We start from the raw sequence: 18462 nt of genomic DNA on the forward strand, positions 1-18462 counted from the left end.
TAGAAATTTTACAGAGATGATAAAATTTGAGCAGTGTTTCAAATCTGCACTTATTCTTTAGACTGGGACTTCTGTTTCTAGGAGAAAAAAATTCCTTCTCCGCTGGATATATTCAATCTGACGGATGAAATGTGAAACCCTTAAAATGGATTAACTGCTTGCCTTTCGGAGTTTTCTCAGGCTGAAATCTGGTGTCAGATGAGGGAAGCCTGGAAAACGGGTGAAGGATAATTATTCAGTTTAGCTAGGCAAAGGTCAGAGGCCCTGGGGCTGGAGGAGGCACCTAGTCCATTCCCTCTGGAGTTCCACAGACAAGCATGGTGTAGTCTGCCCTTGAAAGTGATTTCAATTTGTTCTGAGACACGACTCCTATTTAAAATACTGTAGGCACTATAGAACATATCTGTACTATGCTATGACAGGAAAATATCTGTCTTACATAGACATAGTAACAGAGCATGTCAAAATAATTATAAAAATATGGAAGCTTCTTAGACCATGGCTAAATGAAGTTTTAAATCATATTATCCTCCTAACACCATTTTATTGTTAACTGAACAGCCCTATTGAACACACTGGCAATAAAGCACGGACTAACAATTCATAGAAAAATGAACTCATGAGCATAATTTTGTTTTCAAAAGGGAGAGAGAATTCATAAAAGCTAATTATTTACAATGGTGTAAGATTTTTAAACAATAGAGAAAAGAGAATGTGTTTTGAACTGTTTTCAGTTATGCGTGCTTATAGAAATAATCGTATGCTTAAACATTACAAAAATAATTTGATTTTCAAATTATTTTTATCATTAATGAATTTAAATGCCAAACTCTTGGTAGGAAAAGTTAGACTGTCATTAAATAACTGATTTTGTTTTGTACAAAACCTTAAGAAAAAAAGGAGTTGGCACTTTTCATTTAAGTCCATAGGAAACCTGACTCAGGAATGAATGGGAAATTTTATACCTGAGATACTTCTTAGGTTCAAATTAAACATTCTTAGGTTATGAGTTTAAAGAGATTGAGAAGAAACCCAGGAGCAAAGCTACTTGGCAAAGTTATTAGCTAATCCCGGAACTGAGTTTGGAGTCAGAAGAAAATCTGTTTCTACTCTGATGCTAAATTTAACCTATTAACTTACAAAGGAAAGGTTAGGCTGGAAGTGAAAAAAGAGAGGCAGCTGTCTTCTCCTCAAACTTGAATTTCAAGTTGAATAAGTGGAGAAAGGAACAGAAGCATTTGTTTTTTCTGCTATAAAGGTAACAAGCCAAGTTTAAGAACTATAAACAAATAAATCTAAAACTGTACCTCCTAAGACTACATACTTTGCTTTGTTAATTAGCAGACTCAAATAGCAATAGTGGGCCCCAGCAGAGAGAGAATAGAACAACGCAAGAAAAGAGCTACAAGCTTTAATTTTTGAGAGGCTATAAATTTAAGCTAGATATTTCAAGCATATGTGTGGATGTTGTGTAAAAACCTATATACAGAGATGAGCAGTTGAGGAAATGCATCATGAAAAAATATCCACAGGGATCGGCAGCAGCAGTCAGGGATCAGTTATCTTTGGTTTCCAGTGCTTTGTATACAAGGGATGAAATTGTGCAGTCTTGGGGAACACAATTTTAAATGTATAACATTTATACTTGCTTTTTTAAAAAAGAATTTTACTGTACCTATAAGGAAATTTCAAGTCTCAGAAAGGAAGTCTTTACTTCTCACCATCTATAGTACTCAGTATTATACATTCAGTTCAGTTCAGTTGCTCAGTCATGTCTGACTCTTTGTGACCCTATGGGCTGCAGCATGCCAGGCCTCCCTGTCCATCACTAACTTCTGGAGTTTATTCAAACTCATGTCCACTGAGTCGGTGATGCCATCCAAGCATCTCATCCTCTGTCGTCCCCTTCTCCTCCTTCCCTCAAACATTCCCAGCATCAGGGTCTTTTCAAATGAGTCAGCTCCTTGCATCAGGTGGCCAAAGTATTGGAGTTTCAGCTTCAACATCAGTCCTTCCAATGAATGTTCAGGACTGATCTCCTTTAGGATGTACTGGTTGGATCTCCTTGGAGTCCAAGGGACTCTCAAGAGTCTTCTCCAACACTACAGTTCAAAAGCATCAATTCTTCGGCGCTCAGCTTTCTTTATAGTCCAACTCTCATATCCACACATGACTACTGGAAAAACCATAGCCTTGACTAGATGGACCTTTGTTGGCAAAGTAATGTCTCTGCTTTTTAATATGCTGTCTAGGTTGGTCATAACTTTTCTTCCAAGGAGTAAGCGTCTTTTGTAATATTATACATTACAGCTGGTTTATGTGATCTGATTCTCATAGTCAAAGTAGATTAACAACAAGGATAACCAAAAGCTTGAAAGGAGTTTTCAAATTATAGAGAATTCAATTATATGTTTTAAATCCTATTTCTACTCAAGTGTGTTTCAGTACTTCTTCTACCAATAAACTTACACTGGCCTTGCTGGCACCAAGCGACTTGCCTCAAAGCTTGTATTATTTTATTATTTAACCCTAACACAACTGTTATGTTTAAAGGACAATTTGCATTAATTTGCATTCACAATCTGATTGTCTAGCCAATGAAGACTAATTTAACCTCTTTAAAATATATTATGGTGCTTTAAATTTGAAATGTTATCACAAAGGTCAGCAGAAATTATCCTGCAGCCTCATTTACGCTGTCAGAAGTGAACATGGGGTAAAGGCACTTACCTCCAAGGTGAATGACAGGACCACATCGGACTTTGACAGCTGAATCTCATTCTCATCCCCTATGTCCAAAAAGGCAGAGTTCTGGGAACGTTTTAATTTTTGCAATTTAAATTCTGGGCCGCCTTTTGAAACCGGAAGACTCTCCAAATTGGCCATTAGCAAATTCACTGAAGACCGCAATTCTTCTATATACACACTCTCCATTTCTTTTGATATAAACTTGGGGAATCGTCTTTCCTTAAAAATAATTATTAAGATAACAATGTTACACCAGTCGTATCTCAATTTCATCATAAAACACTATATTATGTACATATACTTGACTGTCTTAGAAACTGTGACACTAAATATAATGCATTTACCTGATCCGTTAGTCTCCAGGCTTTAAAAGCCTTGTGCTGTGTGCATAGTTGCTCAGTCATGTCTGACTTTTTGCGACCCCATGGACTGTAGCCTGCCAGGCTCCTCTGTACATGGGGATTCTCCAGGCAAAAATACTGGAGTGGGTTGTCATGCCCTCCCCTTCAGGGGATCTTCCCATTCCAGGGAACGAACCCACAACTCTTGCATTGCAGGTGGATTCTTTACCGTCTGAGCCACCAGGGATGGGATGACAGCTCTACAAAATGGGCTGGGGAGTGATGGCCTAAAGCAGCCGTCATTCAGATGACTGCCTAATGGTCCAGAAAATCAATGCCTTTACCACCGCGTTCTTTGGCATCATTTAAACCGCAACCTAAGACACCCTCATCTCCAGAGTGAATGGACCACATCCAGAGCATGTTCATCAACCTGCACCTCATCTGACTCTCTCGCCCCAGTTTGTTCATGGGCTGGAAAGGAACATCTGGCACCATCTCATGAGTCAGTCCCAGAGCCTCAAACCACCTGTTTTCCTTTCCTCCCAACCTAAACTTGACATATTTCTTTTAAAATAATTTACATGTAACCAATATTAAAACTGCAAATGTATTATCATAGTTATTAAATATCTACATCCATTATTAACTTTCCCAAGAAAGCTTCTTAAGTGGCCTTTTAATATTCCTCTATAGTTTGAAGCAACATTCCCACATAGTAAGTTTGCATCCTCAGAAAAAAACACACAGCTACTCAGTTACGTAATAACTTGGTTTCTTTTGGGGATGGAGGTGGGGAATAACATTTGGATAGTTTTTCAGTACATGCAAAAGAGGAAAAAAAATAAAGCACAAAAGCATTTTTACATTTGTGAACTAATTTTAAAAGCTATCATAAAAAGCAGCCAAAACTCAGATATTAGCAAAAAGGTGAGAGAATAGATCCTTTCAATACCATATGTGAGCAAAGACCATCCAAGGCTCATGCAGGGTAAATGTCCCGAGTTTAATTTACTGTTTGTAGCCTGCCAGGCTTCTCTGTGCATGGAAATCTCCAGACCAGAATACTGGAGTGGGTAGCTATTCCCTTCTCCAGGGGTTCTTCCCAACCCAGGGATGAAACCCAGGTCTCCCACATTGCAGGTGGATTCTTTATCACCTGAGCCACCAAGGAAGCCCCCAATTTACTGTTTACTACTGATATAAGATCCCAGATGGCTGAAGCTACATGTTACTTTATAGAATTTTGCCTGGTGATGATATAAGTAATGTGCATCTGGTGAGTAAGACAATCCAACGATTATTTTTAAAATCCTTGTTGGAAATTAATCACTTTTACTGGGTTTTACTTGGATCTTAACTTTGCCTAAAAACACCTACTTTTCAAATGCTCTTCAGACTAGGTTCTAATAACTATCTAGTTTGCTCATTAATTATACACTGAGTACAATCATTGCTTATTCATTTTATATTTGTATGACCGTCAGTTTTGCCTTTTAGAAATATTTTAGGAAAGTAAAAGGCAGATACATCATGTGTTTGACAGTTTCGGTGTACTGGTTATTTTCCCTAAATTTTCAAGGTGTTATTTCATGGAAAATGTAATAACAGCACATGAAAAAAACCTATTCTTATTTAGCTTTCATTAAAAATACTTCAAGGAAGAGACTGGCAGAAATCACCCCGACTGTATCAGCATTTTCAAACTTTACAGGAAATAGACTATACTAGATTTTCTTTTTCTCTCTGGGGGAATAAAAACAACAACTCTGTTTTAAAGCTTTGAGGTTTGTTGATAGTATTTCTTAAACTTTATTTAGCCTGCCTCTTTCTTGGAAACAAAACCAAATGTACATATTAAATTTGATCTTTTAAATTAGAACAGCATCAGAAATAGCACTATTCTGTAGCTTAACCGTGAGTTGTTCCTATAAACCGTTTTAGTGTTCTAATTTGGTCTTCTGTACAGCTTAGCTCATTACCAGCCCTAACACATTATATACATAAAAAAAAAAAATCTGTTCCATAAAATTTCCATTATTCAAATTTAGTCACTCTTTAAGGGCTCTTCACTTTCCAGTAGATGAAGCATGCATCAGAGTGGCAGGATGAAGACAGTGACAACTGTCAGACTTAGGAAATACTCTGAAGAGAGGCACAAATGGATTTCCTGACAAACGTGGCATGAGCAAAAAAAGGGTCAAATATGATTCCAAGCTTTTACCCCTGATGTACTAGAAAGACAGTACTGCCAAGGACTGGCAGACCGTGATCACTTGACGAAATTGTCAACACCCTCCTCCACTCCCATATTCCCAACTCCATCTTCTCTATTTTCTAAATAGCAAATGATCACCTTCCATAATTTTGTTACACAGCATGTTTGCTGCTTATTGCAAGTCTCTCCCAAACAAAATGTAAGCTCTCTGAGGACATGGCAGGGATACTTTTGTCTGATGTTATCCTAAGACAACTACATCTGTCTGGACGTATCCCAAATGCCTAAAATAGCACCTGATTATTTTAATAAGGTGTTCAATATTTATTCACTGAATTTATGAACAGAGAAATTCAGGTGCCAAGAGGTTAAATAAGTTGCTCATGTTATATATCCAGGAAACAGCAAACACGGATTTGATCCACAGGTCTTTCTGGCCCAGTCCACCACATTTTTCTTATCACTACTTCCTAATCATGCCTTGGCTAAAGGGCATAATTTTAGCCAAAGTCAATGTATATATATGGCTGCTTCACACTGTTGTACAGCACAAATACAACATTTTAAAGCAATTATATTCCAATAAAAATGATAAGAAAAAAAGAAACAAGAAAAAAATATTTATATCCCTTGAAACAGATTTCTGCCCTGTGGATTCAATGCTACTGTATTGTGTTGTGAAGTGTAATAGTTGCTGCTGTTCTATTGCTAACTCTTTGTGACCCCATGGACCGCAGAACACCAGGCTTCCCTGTCCTTCACTGTCTCCTGGAGTTTGCTCAAACTTGCGTCCTTTGAGTCAGTGATGCCATCCAACCATCTCATGTTCTGTCACCCCCTTTTCCTCCTGCCCTCAACCTTCCTGACATCAGGGTCTTTTCCAGTGAGTTGGCTCTTTGTATAAGGTGGCCAAAATATTGGAACTTCAACTTCAGCATCAGTCCTTCCAATGAATATTCAGGGTTGATTTCCTTTATGATTGACTGGCTTGATATCCTTGCTACAGTTTGCCCAGGACTGTGCAGGAAGAACAGATTCAAACCTCCACTCAGATCTTTAAAACACTAGTTCTCATTGTTCCATGTGGATTTCCTATAATAATAGGTACCAAGTGTGATAGGTGTTCCTAATAGTTGATTGCCAACTCTAAACTATGAATAAACCACGTTTCTGGATTTATGAGACTGAAGAGGCATCAGGGCCTAGAAAAACAAACCCAAGCTCTGGAGTCCAAAGACCAATGTCTGAGGTCTTTTATTAAGTAATCTTGGCTAAACCTCAATCTCCTTGTCTATAAAATAAATTCATTATATCATCTGCCCTTGTGGGTTCAAAGGATTATGGTAGAGATCTAAGACAACAAGGTCAGTAAATTACAAATAGCCTTATATTTTAGGAAGGTGGCTTCAATTTGGTGAAACAAAGTACAAAGCAACTAAACATCTATTTACCAAAAGACATTATATTTTGAGGGTTTTTTTTTTCATTCCAATCTCATTGGCTTCAATTCCTTCCTTCTTCATGCTTTTTCTACTTTATCAACATTTCTAATGGAATCAGTAGGGTCCCCTCAAAGAGAACCTGCTGGTGTGCGTCACTGACCTCGTTCCTCTGACTCAGCCCAGAGGTTGTACAAACACATTCTTCTCCACAGACATGGACTTGAGAACACACCCCAGGCTCCCCATCCTACTCTGGACCCCCCTGGAAATTCATCTCAATTATCACATATCCAGCCAGACCCTTGGAGAAGGACTTGGGACAGTGTGAACAGCTCAGGTACAATCTAAACACAAAGAGACAATTCAGAAATGCAGATCACAGGTCCAGAGTCCTTCCCACAGTGCCAGGCACATCTCTCTGGATTCTCTCTTAGCCTCAGTTCTTCAAGAAAAGAAATGCCCTTCTAGACAGCTTCCAACACGGGGTAGGATTTGGGGGAAAGCATTTTTCTCCCGAGGTTTTCCTGATGGCTCAGTGGTCAAGAATCTGCCTGAAATGCAGGAGATTCAAGTTCAATCTCACTCCAGTATACTTCCCTGGAGAATCCCATGGACAGAGGAACCTGGTGGGCTACAGTCCATGGGGTCACAAAAAGAGTTGGACGTGACTTTGTGACTAAACAACAATTTTTCTTCCTAAAGCCTCCAGAACCCTCAAGCCACTTGTTTCTAGCCTAAATTCCACATTTGAATCTCTGGAATCACGCAGTGACTCTCCAGGTATGCAGAGGATAGTAACAAGGTGTGTTATCCTTTCAACCTCCGCCCTGTGTATGAATTTAACTCTTTAGCCCCTAATTCATATCATCATCCCATGTCTTCATCTGGAGAATCCTTCTCATGCATCTCTTGGCTTGGCTCTCACAACATACTGCCATCTGTTACCCAACTTCTCTTTTCTCTGTTTTTCTATTTACCTCCGATTTCTCAATTATTTCTCTCCTTTTTAATTGAATAGACATTTAGATAAACACAACATTAGCTGTCTTAAAACTTACATATTAATAAATATATTTTTCTTTGAAAAACACAAAATTTCAATTGTCAAATTCAGTGTGGGACAGATCTCCTTAACTGCTGGTAAAGTTCACTGTCTTGATTTGGGAGGTGGTTATATAGGGTGTTATGTAGGGAGAAGGAAATGGCAACCCACTCCAGTATACTTCCCTGGAAAATCCCATGGACAGAGGAGTCTGCAGCTCTCTATATGGACAGGGGCTACAGTCTATGGGGTCGCAAAGAGTCAGACACGACTGAGCGATTTCACTTTCACTATATAGGGTGTACACACATTTATCAAGCTGTAAACTAAAGACCTATGTACTTTCCTATATACATGCTGTGCCTTAATTTTTAAAATGAAAAAATCCCCAATAGAGAGGACTCTTCAGAGAGACAAAGACAGAGTCAGAGGGACAAGGGGAGAAAGGAGAGTAAGAGTCTCCTTTATTATGTTTGAATAAAACACATTCAACGTTTTCATTAAGCAGAAGAAAAAAGGAAAAACAAAATCTTATTCTCAGACCCAAAGCATTATAACTTCAAGTCTCTTTTAAGGGACTAAAATTTTACTTTTACCACTGAAGTAAATTAATGTATCAATTTATTGAGAATGATTTAGACAAAAGAGTCCTCAGTATTAAAAACAAGCACAGCTTTTGTTTGAAATCTATTTCTGTTCACAGAAACACAGTGACTGTATAAATAAAAGTAAATAAAATATTGTGTTTGATATATCCTGAGATTCCGTACTACAAACCTCAAATTATATTTTTCACCCATTCAAATATTAGTTGACACCACTGTGGGCCAAACACTATGCCAGATACTTTGGGATATATCACATGATTTTTCAGGGAGGACGGTCTTCTCTCTGATTATACTATGCTTACTGCAATATTAAACTTCTAAGTCTGGCAGCTTGAGAAATTTGGGCATTGCTTTAAGAATAACCTACAAAAGTTATCATTGAATTTAAACATCGTATATAAAGATGGATATGTAAAATAAAAAATATGCTCCATTTAGATAGTATGCATTCACGTATCTGAGCTTAAGAGGTATGCATGGAAACAAGAAAATGATAAAATTACACTGGCTTTATCTATACAAAACTTTCACCGTACAGAAATCTAAGTACAGAAAGAAATGTGGTACAGTATATCAAAGTTAACAATTTACCTTTGCCATTTTCTCAGCCAACTGCAAACGGCCATCAAGTTCCCTTCTGATCTGGGCTGCTTGTTCATCTGCATTATCCAACTTAAAACAGAAAATCACACGTACATGATTACTTAATGGCAGTGACCTAGAGATTAAAGCAACACTAAAATGATTCCAAAAAAACTTTATAAGTCTTCTCAGCTACCTATTGAGAACACTGAAATTTGTTTAATTAGATTGACAGTATAATTAAATTTCTTGGACACTTTTCACTATGATTTGCTCACAAAAAAAGGTAATAAATCTCAAAGGTTAATAGTTCAGTTTACCAAAAATTCTAATTATAATAATCCTTTGCCAAATATATCCCCAACAAATCTAAGCCAACAAGTCCTTGTTTCCTTGAGGATGCATGAAGTTGTCATTAAGTTTATTCAGTTCAGTTCATTCTTCCACCTCCATTAATGTCAGTCCTAAATAGTTCCAAATAGATAAATCTCTTGTTCTTTCAAATTCCCAGAATGCACTTCTGAAGAGTGAGATACTAATGTTTCACTAATTTCCTTGCTCTTTCAAAAAATATTTCCTTCGTTTGTATAATAAGTTTCTGTTAGTGCTAAACTATCAAAGTACTATTTGATTGACTGCTATCACTTTCTACCGTTTAAATCTTCCTATGCTCCTCATTCTAGTACCAACAGGCTCATACTGCCAAGAAATCCTTTTACAGGCTGGCACCACATTAGAATTCCATTCTCTCATTCTAAATTTGATTGAAAGCTTAGCATGTTAGCCTCATTTTTAAAAATATTTCCATCTACATGGAAAATTACTTGAACTTCTCCACTGAAATAATCCTTAACTTTTTTTCTATAACTTCCTTTAACTTTTCCTCATGATTCCTTCTATCTCTTTATTGGTTCCTTATAAAATCTCTTCCTGTGAGCCATGCACAGTGTGGGAGGCCCTGGGTGGGTGACAGACATAGATCAGACTGATGTTCCTCTCCATTTTAATTCCTTCCCCTCTCTCACTTCCATCATCAAGAAGCCTAGACCTCACAACCATACTTTAGTAAAAGTCCATCTAAAAATTGGATTAGTACTGAGCACAACATTAGACACCTGGGATAATATAGACTAACTCGTCCATTTATTGAAGAACTACATATAAACCATGCTACATTAAAAAAAAAAAGGCCATAAAAAAAAATTCTGAAGAAAATGAGAAGGTCAGTAGGATGGTCCTGTCAGAAGGCACTATATGAAAAGTCAAGAAGAAGGAAAGATGCTCTAGTAAGAGGGGACCAAACATCTGGAGATGAGATCAGACATTGGTGTGGGGGATGGACTGGGGCAGGGGGGAAAGGGAAGGGCAATGAGAGGTGGGGCTGGAGAGAGAGGCAGGGCTGCTTTAAATGCCTAAGCCAAATGAAGGAGTTTGGAATTGGTTCTTAACGCACTGGAAATTCACCAAGAGATTTTAAGCAGAACTTCATAATGGTCACCGTGTCTGTCTCCATCAAAAACAACAGGCGAGATGGACATAAAGATTTCTATCTGTCCATTCATCTATCTAATTTGTAAATAAACAAATAAACAGGCAGATCTGGGGTTAACTCTCTAAAAAATGCTTCTAAGTTGATTTTAAAAAACTAAGTTCATTTAAAAATGAGATTAATAATAGGATTTTCCTAAACTAAATCCTTGCTATAAAGGAGTTTCTATGTCATCTCAAAAATGAATATGCTTTTTATTTTAATTAATATTCATAATTAAACAAGTTTCTCTTCACTGTGTAAAAAGTCAAAATGATTTATATTAAAAACTAATATAATTATTAAGGAAAAGAAAATGTGATAAATGTTCTATTCCAGGTGACCAAAGTCATGGTCCTAAAAATAAAAAGTTTAAGAACAAAATTAAAATTAAAAACAAAATTTTAACTATAGTAGCTCAAATACAGTAAACATAATATGGGATATCTTCTCATCTTTGCTTAAATGCTGATAAATATTTTTCCACAAAGAAACAAAATGATTCCTTGCACGTAAAGAGTTAAGAGTGCTACCAAGAAATAGCATTTAACATCTTAAAATCTTAGAAATTCTTCAAATTTCACCACAAAATATTATTTAACATCTTTATCTCTATATTAACAGCTCTTACCTAATTTTAAATGGAGTTGTTTGAGTCACTTCTGGGGTTTATCAGTGCTTTCTGAGGGTTTTCCATTACTTTAAAAAAATATTAATGCCTTGGGACTTCCCTGGTGGTGGTTGAGTACAGCCTGCGATGCAGGGGACACTGGTTCGATCCCTGGTTGGGAAATTAAGATCCCGCATGCCACAACCACCGAGAGAGTCCCTGCACCCCAACAAGAGACCCTATGTAACACAAGGAAGATCACATGTGCTGCAGCTAAGACCCGATGCAGCCAAATAAATACAATCGAAAAAATATTAACGCCTTCACTGCATTTTGTCTGAAAAAACACAAAGGAAAGCAGAGCGCTGCTATACTAAACTGTCTCTTATAATATCAGTCTCTCAGAGACAGAAAGGACATTAACTTTGATGACTAGAGTGTTACTTTGTGAAACTAGAAAAACGTATTTCCAAACATTTTTTAAAAAAAAAGGAAAAGCTAATACAATAAAGACAACACGTTAGAATTCAAGGAGGTATTAATAAATCAGCTGGTTGAATTTTAGTTTACCATTCCATGTCCCATATGGTTTGTCTTCTTTTGATTATTACCTTTGTTTTTCATAACATGAAAGTTTATATAATTTTTATGAATGCTTTTTTAAAGGTTGATTTCTCAGTTCAGGTTTCACATGCAGTTGTAAGAGATAATTGAGAGATATCCACTGTACTGCCCAGTTTTCCCCATGGTAGCATCTTATAAAACCAGACCATCATATATAACCAGAATACTGACACTGTCATCCAGTTTATTCCAGTTTCCTTAGTTTCATGCACACGTATCTGTGTGTATTGACTTCTATGCAATTTATCATGCGTCTGGGTTTGTACAGTCACCATCACCGTCAAGGCACTGGTCAGCTTTAACACCATATTTTGCCATTTTATAAACACATCTACCTCCCCTCACCAAACCCGGACTGTGTAACTTCAACAATGTACCTCACTTTCAGAATTTTCCAAACTAAATTTAATAAGGCAACAAATTTCCTTTTAATTTCCATGATTACATTGGAGGTGTGCTCCCATGAGAAATTAACTTTTATTAACACTGCATTGGGGCCATAGACCTCTTTAATCTACATGTTCACTTCTTTGGTCCTTTCCTCAAAGCCCATAGCTATAAATAGCCATCTATTCACTGATAACCCTCAAGTATGTATCTATAACTCCAACTTCTCACCAGAGTACCAGTCTTTTATTTTCAACTGCCTATCAGACTTTATTTTCTTGGACTCCAAAATCACTGAAGATGGTGACTGCAGCCATAAAATTAAAAGACACTTGCTCCTTGGAAGAAAAGCTAGACAGTGTATTAAAAAAAGCTAGACAGTGTATTAAAAAGCAGAGACATCACTTTGCTGACAAAGGTCCATTAGTAAAAGCTATGGTTTTTCCAGTAGTCATGTACAGATGTGAGAGTTGGACCATAAAGAAGGCTGAGTGCCAAAGAACTGATGCTTTTGAACTGTGGTGCTGGAGAAGACTCTTGAGAGTCCCTTGGACTGCAAGGAGATCAAGCCAGCCAACTCACTGGAAAAGACACCGATGCTGGGAAAGACAGAGGGCAGGAGGAGAAGGGGGCGAGAGAGATGAGATAGTTGGATGGCATCATTGACTCAATATACATGAATCTGAGGAAACTCCAGGAGATAGCAAAGGACAGGGAGGCCTGGTGTGCTGCAGTCCATGGGGTCATAAAGAGTTGGACATGACTGAGCAACTGAACCATCACCTACCATTTCAACTTGCATGAAGACAAGACACATACCCCATTTTACATACCCCAAACAGAATCTTGTTTTCTAGCTTCCCACCCCAGTCACTCCTTTCATGAGCAATGCCATGTCATATAATTGGCATGCCTAATTACCATGTGTTCAAGCCCAAAGTCAACATGTCATTTGTGACCTCTGTTTCCTTCACAACCCACAACCAATCCAACTACAGTCATGCAATGAAACCTAGAATCACTTCATTTCAGTTGGCCAATACAGCTGTATACACTATTTTGATGAGAATAACTATTTTTCTTTTATGAAAACTTGGTTTTACACACTATCTCCTCTAACTCCTTCTCTTCAAACAAAAAAGCAGGAAAAAACCCCAAAAGAATACTTTAATAGATGTATCTATTCATCACACTTTTAAATGCTGGTGACGCATCCATCTCTAGCATCTGATTTGGTCTCTCAGATCAAGACAATGAGGATAATTTGTGGAGTGTGGAGTTGGTGGCTGGGGCCAAAGACAAGCTTCACTCCACAAAGACATCTTTTAATTTTATTTTCTTTTACTTTAGATTCCTGATTTCAATGCTTTATGTGACAATTGACTACTTATACCTCACAGATGTCTTTTCCTGGTACGGAATATTCTTCAGGTCTTTACAGAGGGTCATTTAGCCCTGACCATAAAAGATTCCCATACATATCTTGACTCTGTGCAACACCTCCAGTGTCTATCATACAGAACATTTTACCACTTCAATATTCAAAATATTTCACTGTCTTGACAAATATTTAGTACTTTTATCTTCTTTCTATTCATTACATGGGAATTACTGTTTCTACATTCAGAATTCTCTTGGCTAAGATGTTCCTAACCTGGACCATTAGGAGTCTGAACCATCCAACTTGGGAACAAAATTTGGAGAGGTATGCATTTTTTTCCTTGAGGAATTGTCTGAATTTCATAGCTTACCCAAAGGGGTGGTTAATTCAAAAGACATAAAGAACTATGGCTCTAGGAGAATCTTCTTCATAGAAGTCTCTATTCTTTTGTTCTAGAAGAGGCTGTATGACTTTTCAAACATAAGCAATAGAAAATGGTCACCTCGTACCTACACATTATCAATCTTATCCTTTCAGAGATGTGTTGAATTCTTCGTGAAAGGACCCTGGCTCTGGAAATGACATAAGCTCTGAAAAATGCTGACTGAATGATCCACAGATTACTTTACCAACTGTTGTTTCTTCTACACCTACTATATAGCAAGTACTACTGAAGGCTCTTCAGTAGCTACAGAAGTAGTGGGCTTTCTACGAGTTCACACTTCATATAGAAAACAGTTTTTAAAAAAAGTATTTAAAACAGAATAGAACTGCCACAAGAAACTACTGATCAAGGACTGTAGGAATTCAGTGATGGAAGATATGTCTTTCCTGGTTGATAGTATCAGAAAGGATTGCTACAATGGAAATATTAAAAAATGAACTTTGAGGAATAGAAAACATGGATTAGTCTTGACTTGCACCTCTCAAATCCTGGGCTCTCTGGGGCCCAGTCCTCTCAAGTTCCACAGAAGCAGTTTGAGAAGAGGTCCTACAAATCAACAAATCTCCCTTTGCAGAAGTCCTCAGGAAGACCCAAACACTTCACTGGAAGACAATTATTTTATAGGTAAGAAAAGTTTAAACAGTATGAGAATAATCTTACAAAGTTTCACTCAACAGCTTCATTTTCTAGTATTAATATGTGATATCATTCTAATGCTTTAAAAGCTGCAAACATCAAACACTTGAATTCATTAAATTTGCTCATATCTTCAAGGAAAAAAAAGTCTTTTATAAAAAGTACTTTTCATAGCACTGTTTAGCATCATTGCCCTCTATGATTAATCTATTTTCGAGAGCCAGGGTAATTGTCTTCACATTAATATTGTCAATCACTAAAAAGAAGGATTAATAGCTGTGTTTTTCCATAATAATGTCTTTGTACGTGCTAACCCTAGTCAATTGTGCCCTTCTTTCTCCCACTGAAAAAAAAAATTAGTTTTTTCTGAGTCCCCAGTCAAATTATGGCACATGTCTTTTCAGACAAATTATATTCTGTTATTTTCTTGTAATATTCATCCTCATCTTTTAGTATGAAAAATACAAGTAGACTAGGATTTGCACTGCTATGTACACTGAATGTTTTCTCTGAGATTAATTCTTTTGCTGGTTATTCTATTTATATTATCTATATATCTGGAGATATAGAGAAGTAATTGGCACAATCATAACACTGATTCCAAAAGAACACCCTACCCAACAATTTATTATATAATTTTCCTTTTTATTTCTGTTTTTTCATATAATTTTCTAATAGCCCAATGATTTATTTGACAGTGCTAAATATGCATGGATTTTGTAACACAGCTGAAAAATCCTGATCAAAAGTTGAAGTATTAGCAAACTCATTTACTTTATCAACAGATCTGTTAATTTTCTACCATTACTTGGATCAAATTATTTATCATGAAGATGGTGTGCTACTCTGCCTCACTGATTGCTCCTGCTGTTTTCCTTCTCTTCACCCCTGCATTCTCTCAGCCCTGAAGCACACACAGTTGGTTCTTAGCTATTGTCTGTAGCTGCTTCTCAATACACTGTTGCAAGTTAGCACCTAGCTGTGCCCTCTCCCCCAAGTCCCAGCTCTTCACCTTCCGTTGATGGCAAGGTCTTTACTTTCAGGCATCCAACAATGGCCTCAACTAAGACTGAATTGCCCTTCTTACAGTCTACTCTTTATCACGGCTCCCCTACTTCCACACACCATTCTCACTACCGTTGATCAGGGTAAGAGCGTAGAAGAGGAGGAGGAGTAAAGGGCGGGTGACGGAAGGATGGGAGCAAGTGAACAGGGACAAATGGATATGAATGAAACAATGATACCCAGATAGCTTGGCTTAGTTTTCAGGTCCACCCTATTTTATACCAATCTCACTTTTTAACCTCTCAGACGGTTACATTATCTATACAAATTAGTTTGCCCATTATACACAAAACACATTAAATTTTCCCAATCGTGTATTTTGCTTGTGTTTCTCCTGCCTGGGATGCTTTCACCTTCGCTGCCCAGATCAATCTCCAGATCTTCTGTGAAGATGACCTACCTACCCACCGAGTAACAAAGCAGGTATTGTCTGATGACCTCTCTCTCATAGTTGTCTTCTAATTGTTCAGCTTCTCAGATATTTATGACCTCTACCTCACACTGCAACATATGACCCTTGTTAGCTCATCCTACCACCCTGACAAGAGACCTAAACCAATCCATCTCCAATGGTGGGATTCATGTAACTACTCCCAGTTTTAACATACAATAAATACAGAGAATACCACCACCTGTATTTGAAGGGTTTTTGGACCCTAACATCCCTCCAGACTGACTCATCTTCCATGAAGCACTCTCCCTCCAAAAAAGAAACAAACAAACAAAAATCTTCCTCCCTGCTATTCTGATCATTGACAATTAGCCAGCAACTACAAGGTAACTAAAACTCTTTGTGCAATTTCATACAACCAAAAGAACATAAGGAAATGAAGTTATTCCCATACTCTGGAGAGCAATACATTGCCTGTATGATGTTATGTATGAATCAGGTACCACTCTCTTGCTGGAGGCAAAGCTTTTAGAGAACACTCTTATATCTACTTTCTAAATTATGTATAAGGAACCTGACTCAGAAATAGCAGTTCTGCCACGGATTCTTGTAGCACAGTTCTGAGAGTCTTAAAAATGAATTTCCCAAACTACACTTCCCTGTCATTACTACTTAAAAGTAGGAGAAAGATGAATGAGTTAATTAGATATAAAATTGCCCTATGTGATTTGAACTAAACTATATTAAATAATGGATCAAAAAGTTCAAAAGTAAGAACATAAGAAATTTAACCTCAAACATAAAAACCAGAGGACTAAAAAAAAAAAAAAAAAAAAAAAACCAGAGGACTTTGATAGCCTGGAGAACAGTCATATATATTCTCTAAAATGGTAGGTATTACTTTGCAAATTTTTACACATCATGAAATTTTCTTTAGTATTCCATTTGGTATTAACATTTTATCTTCTAGACAGAAGTCATGAGCTCACATTTTCAAGCAATTATTTACTAACTACACTTCCCTCAATAAAATAAGTAAATATACATTCACATTAATGAAATAACAATGAAATAGATTTTAACACAAAGTAAAATAACACAGACACTATTAGTGATTATAGAGAACTCTGCAGTGCAGTTTATAACTTTAGTCTCCTCAGGACTAATAAGAATAAATTTATACAGCACTATATGTCAGAAACCATTCTAAGCATTTGTAAACATTATTGCATTTAAACCTCAGAGCAACCATATGGAATAGTTCTTACCATTATCCCAGTTTAATGATGAAATATCTGAAGCACAGATAGTTTTAAGTCATTTTCTAGGGTAAGGTCACACAGTTAATACTTGGAAAGGCCAGGGTCTGAATCTTGTATTTTGACCTGAAGGTTCAACATAACCACCACTTACTCCTTCACAACACCTCACCTCCAGCTTACACTCTGTTGATCACTTGCCATGAGTCCCCCAACAGGAAATACATGAAATATTACAGTGTAATTAATGGTATAAATATTAAAATATTTTAATATGTTCAAGTTGTTACAATGCAATACAAGAGGTGGGTAAGGCTATGTTAGCTTCCCTGGTGGCTCAGAAATAAGAAAAAATTCTTAAGTGACCAATGCAAAGAAATGGAGGAAAACAACAGAATGGTAAAGACAAGAGATCTTTTCAAGCAAATTAGATACCAAGGGAACATTTCATGCACAGATGGCCACAATAAAGGACAGAAACAGCAAGGATCTAACAGAAGCAGAAGAGATTAAGAAGAAATGGCAAGTACAAAAAAGGTCTTAATAACCCAGATAATCACTGTGGTGTGATCACTCACCTGGAGCCAGTCATCCTGGAGCATGACGTCAAGTGAACCTTAGGAAGCATTACTGCAAACAACGCTAGTGGAGGTGATAGAATTCTAGCTGAGCTATTTCAAATTCTAAAAGATGATGCTGTTAAAGTGCTTCACTCCATATGCCAGCAAATCTGGAAGACTCAACAGTGGCCATAGGACTGGAAAAAGTCAGTTTTCATTCCAATCCCAAAGAAGGGCAATGCCAAAGAATATTCAAACTACCACACGATTGCACTCGTTTCACACACTAGCAAGGTCATGCTCAAAATCTTGTAAGCCAGGCTTCAACAGTATGTAAACCAAGAACTTCCATATGTACAAGCTGGATTTAGAAAAGGCAGAGGAACCAGAGATTAAATTGCCAACATCCGTTGGATTATTGAAAAGCCATGAGAGTTCCAGAAAAACATCTATTTCTGCTTCATTGACTATGCTAAATCCTTTGACTGTGTGTATCACAACAAACTGTGGAAAATTCTTAAAGAGGAGGGAATACCAGACCACCTTACTTGCCACTGAAAAACCTGTATGCAGGTCAACAAGCAACAGTTAGAAC

At 37.2% G+C, this 18462-nt stretch overlaps 1 protein-coding gene across 23 annotated transcripts in view; it reads right to left on the reverse strand.

Moving 5' to 3' along the window:
• CADPS2 (calcium dependent secretion activator 2) overlaps nucleotides 1–18462 on the reverse strand; it is a 571224-nt gene that overhangs the window by 334895 nt on the left and 217867 nt on the right. For all 23 annotated transcript variants that reach the window (XM_043872603.1, XM_043872601.1, XM_043872591.1 and 20 more), the window contains exons 4-5: nucleotides 8991–9071; nucleotides 2731–2967 (exon numbers count right to left, since the gene is read on the reverse strand). In XM_043872603.1, coding sequence (XP_043728538.1) covers nucleotides 2731–2967; nucleotides 8991–9071 — 318 coding nt within the window. The remainder of the gene's footprint in view (nucleotides 1–2730; nucleotides 2968–8990; nucleotides 9072–18462) is intronic.

Source organism: Cervus elaphus, chromosome 18, assembly GCF_910594005.1.
Source record: "Cervus elaphus chromosome 18, mCerEla1.1, whole genome shotgun sequence".
NCBI lineage: Eukaryota > Metazoa > Chordata > Mammalia > Artiodactyla > Cervidae > Cervus > Cervus elaphus.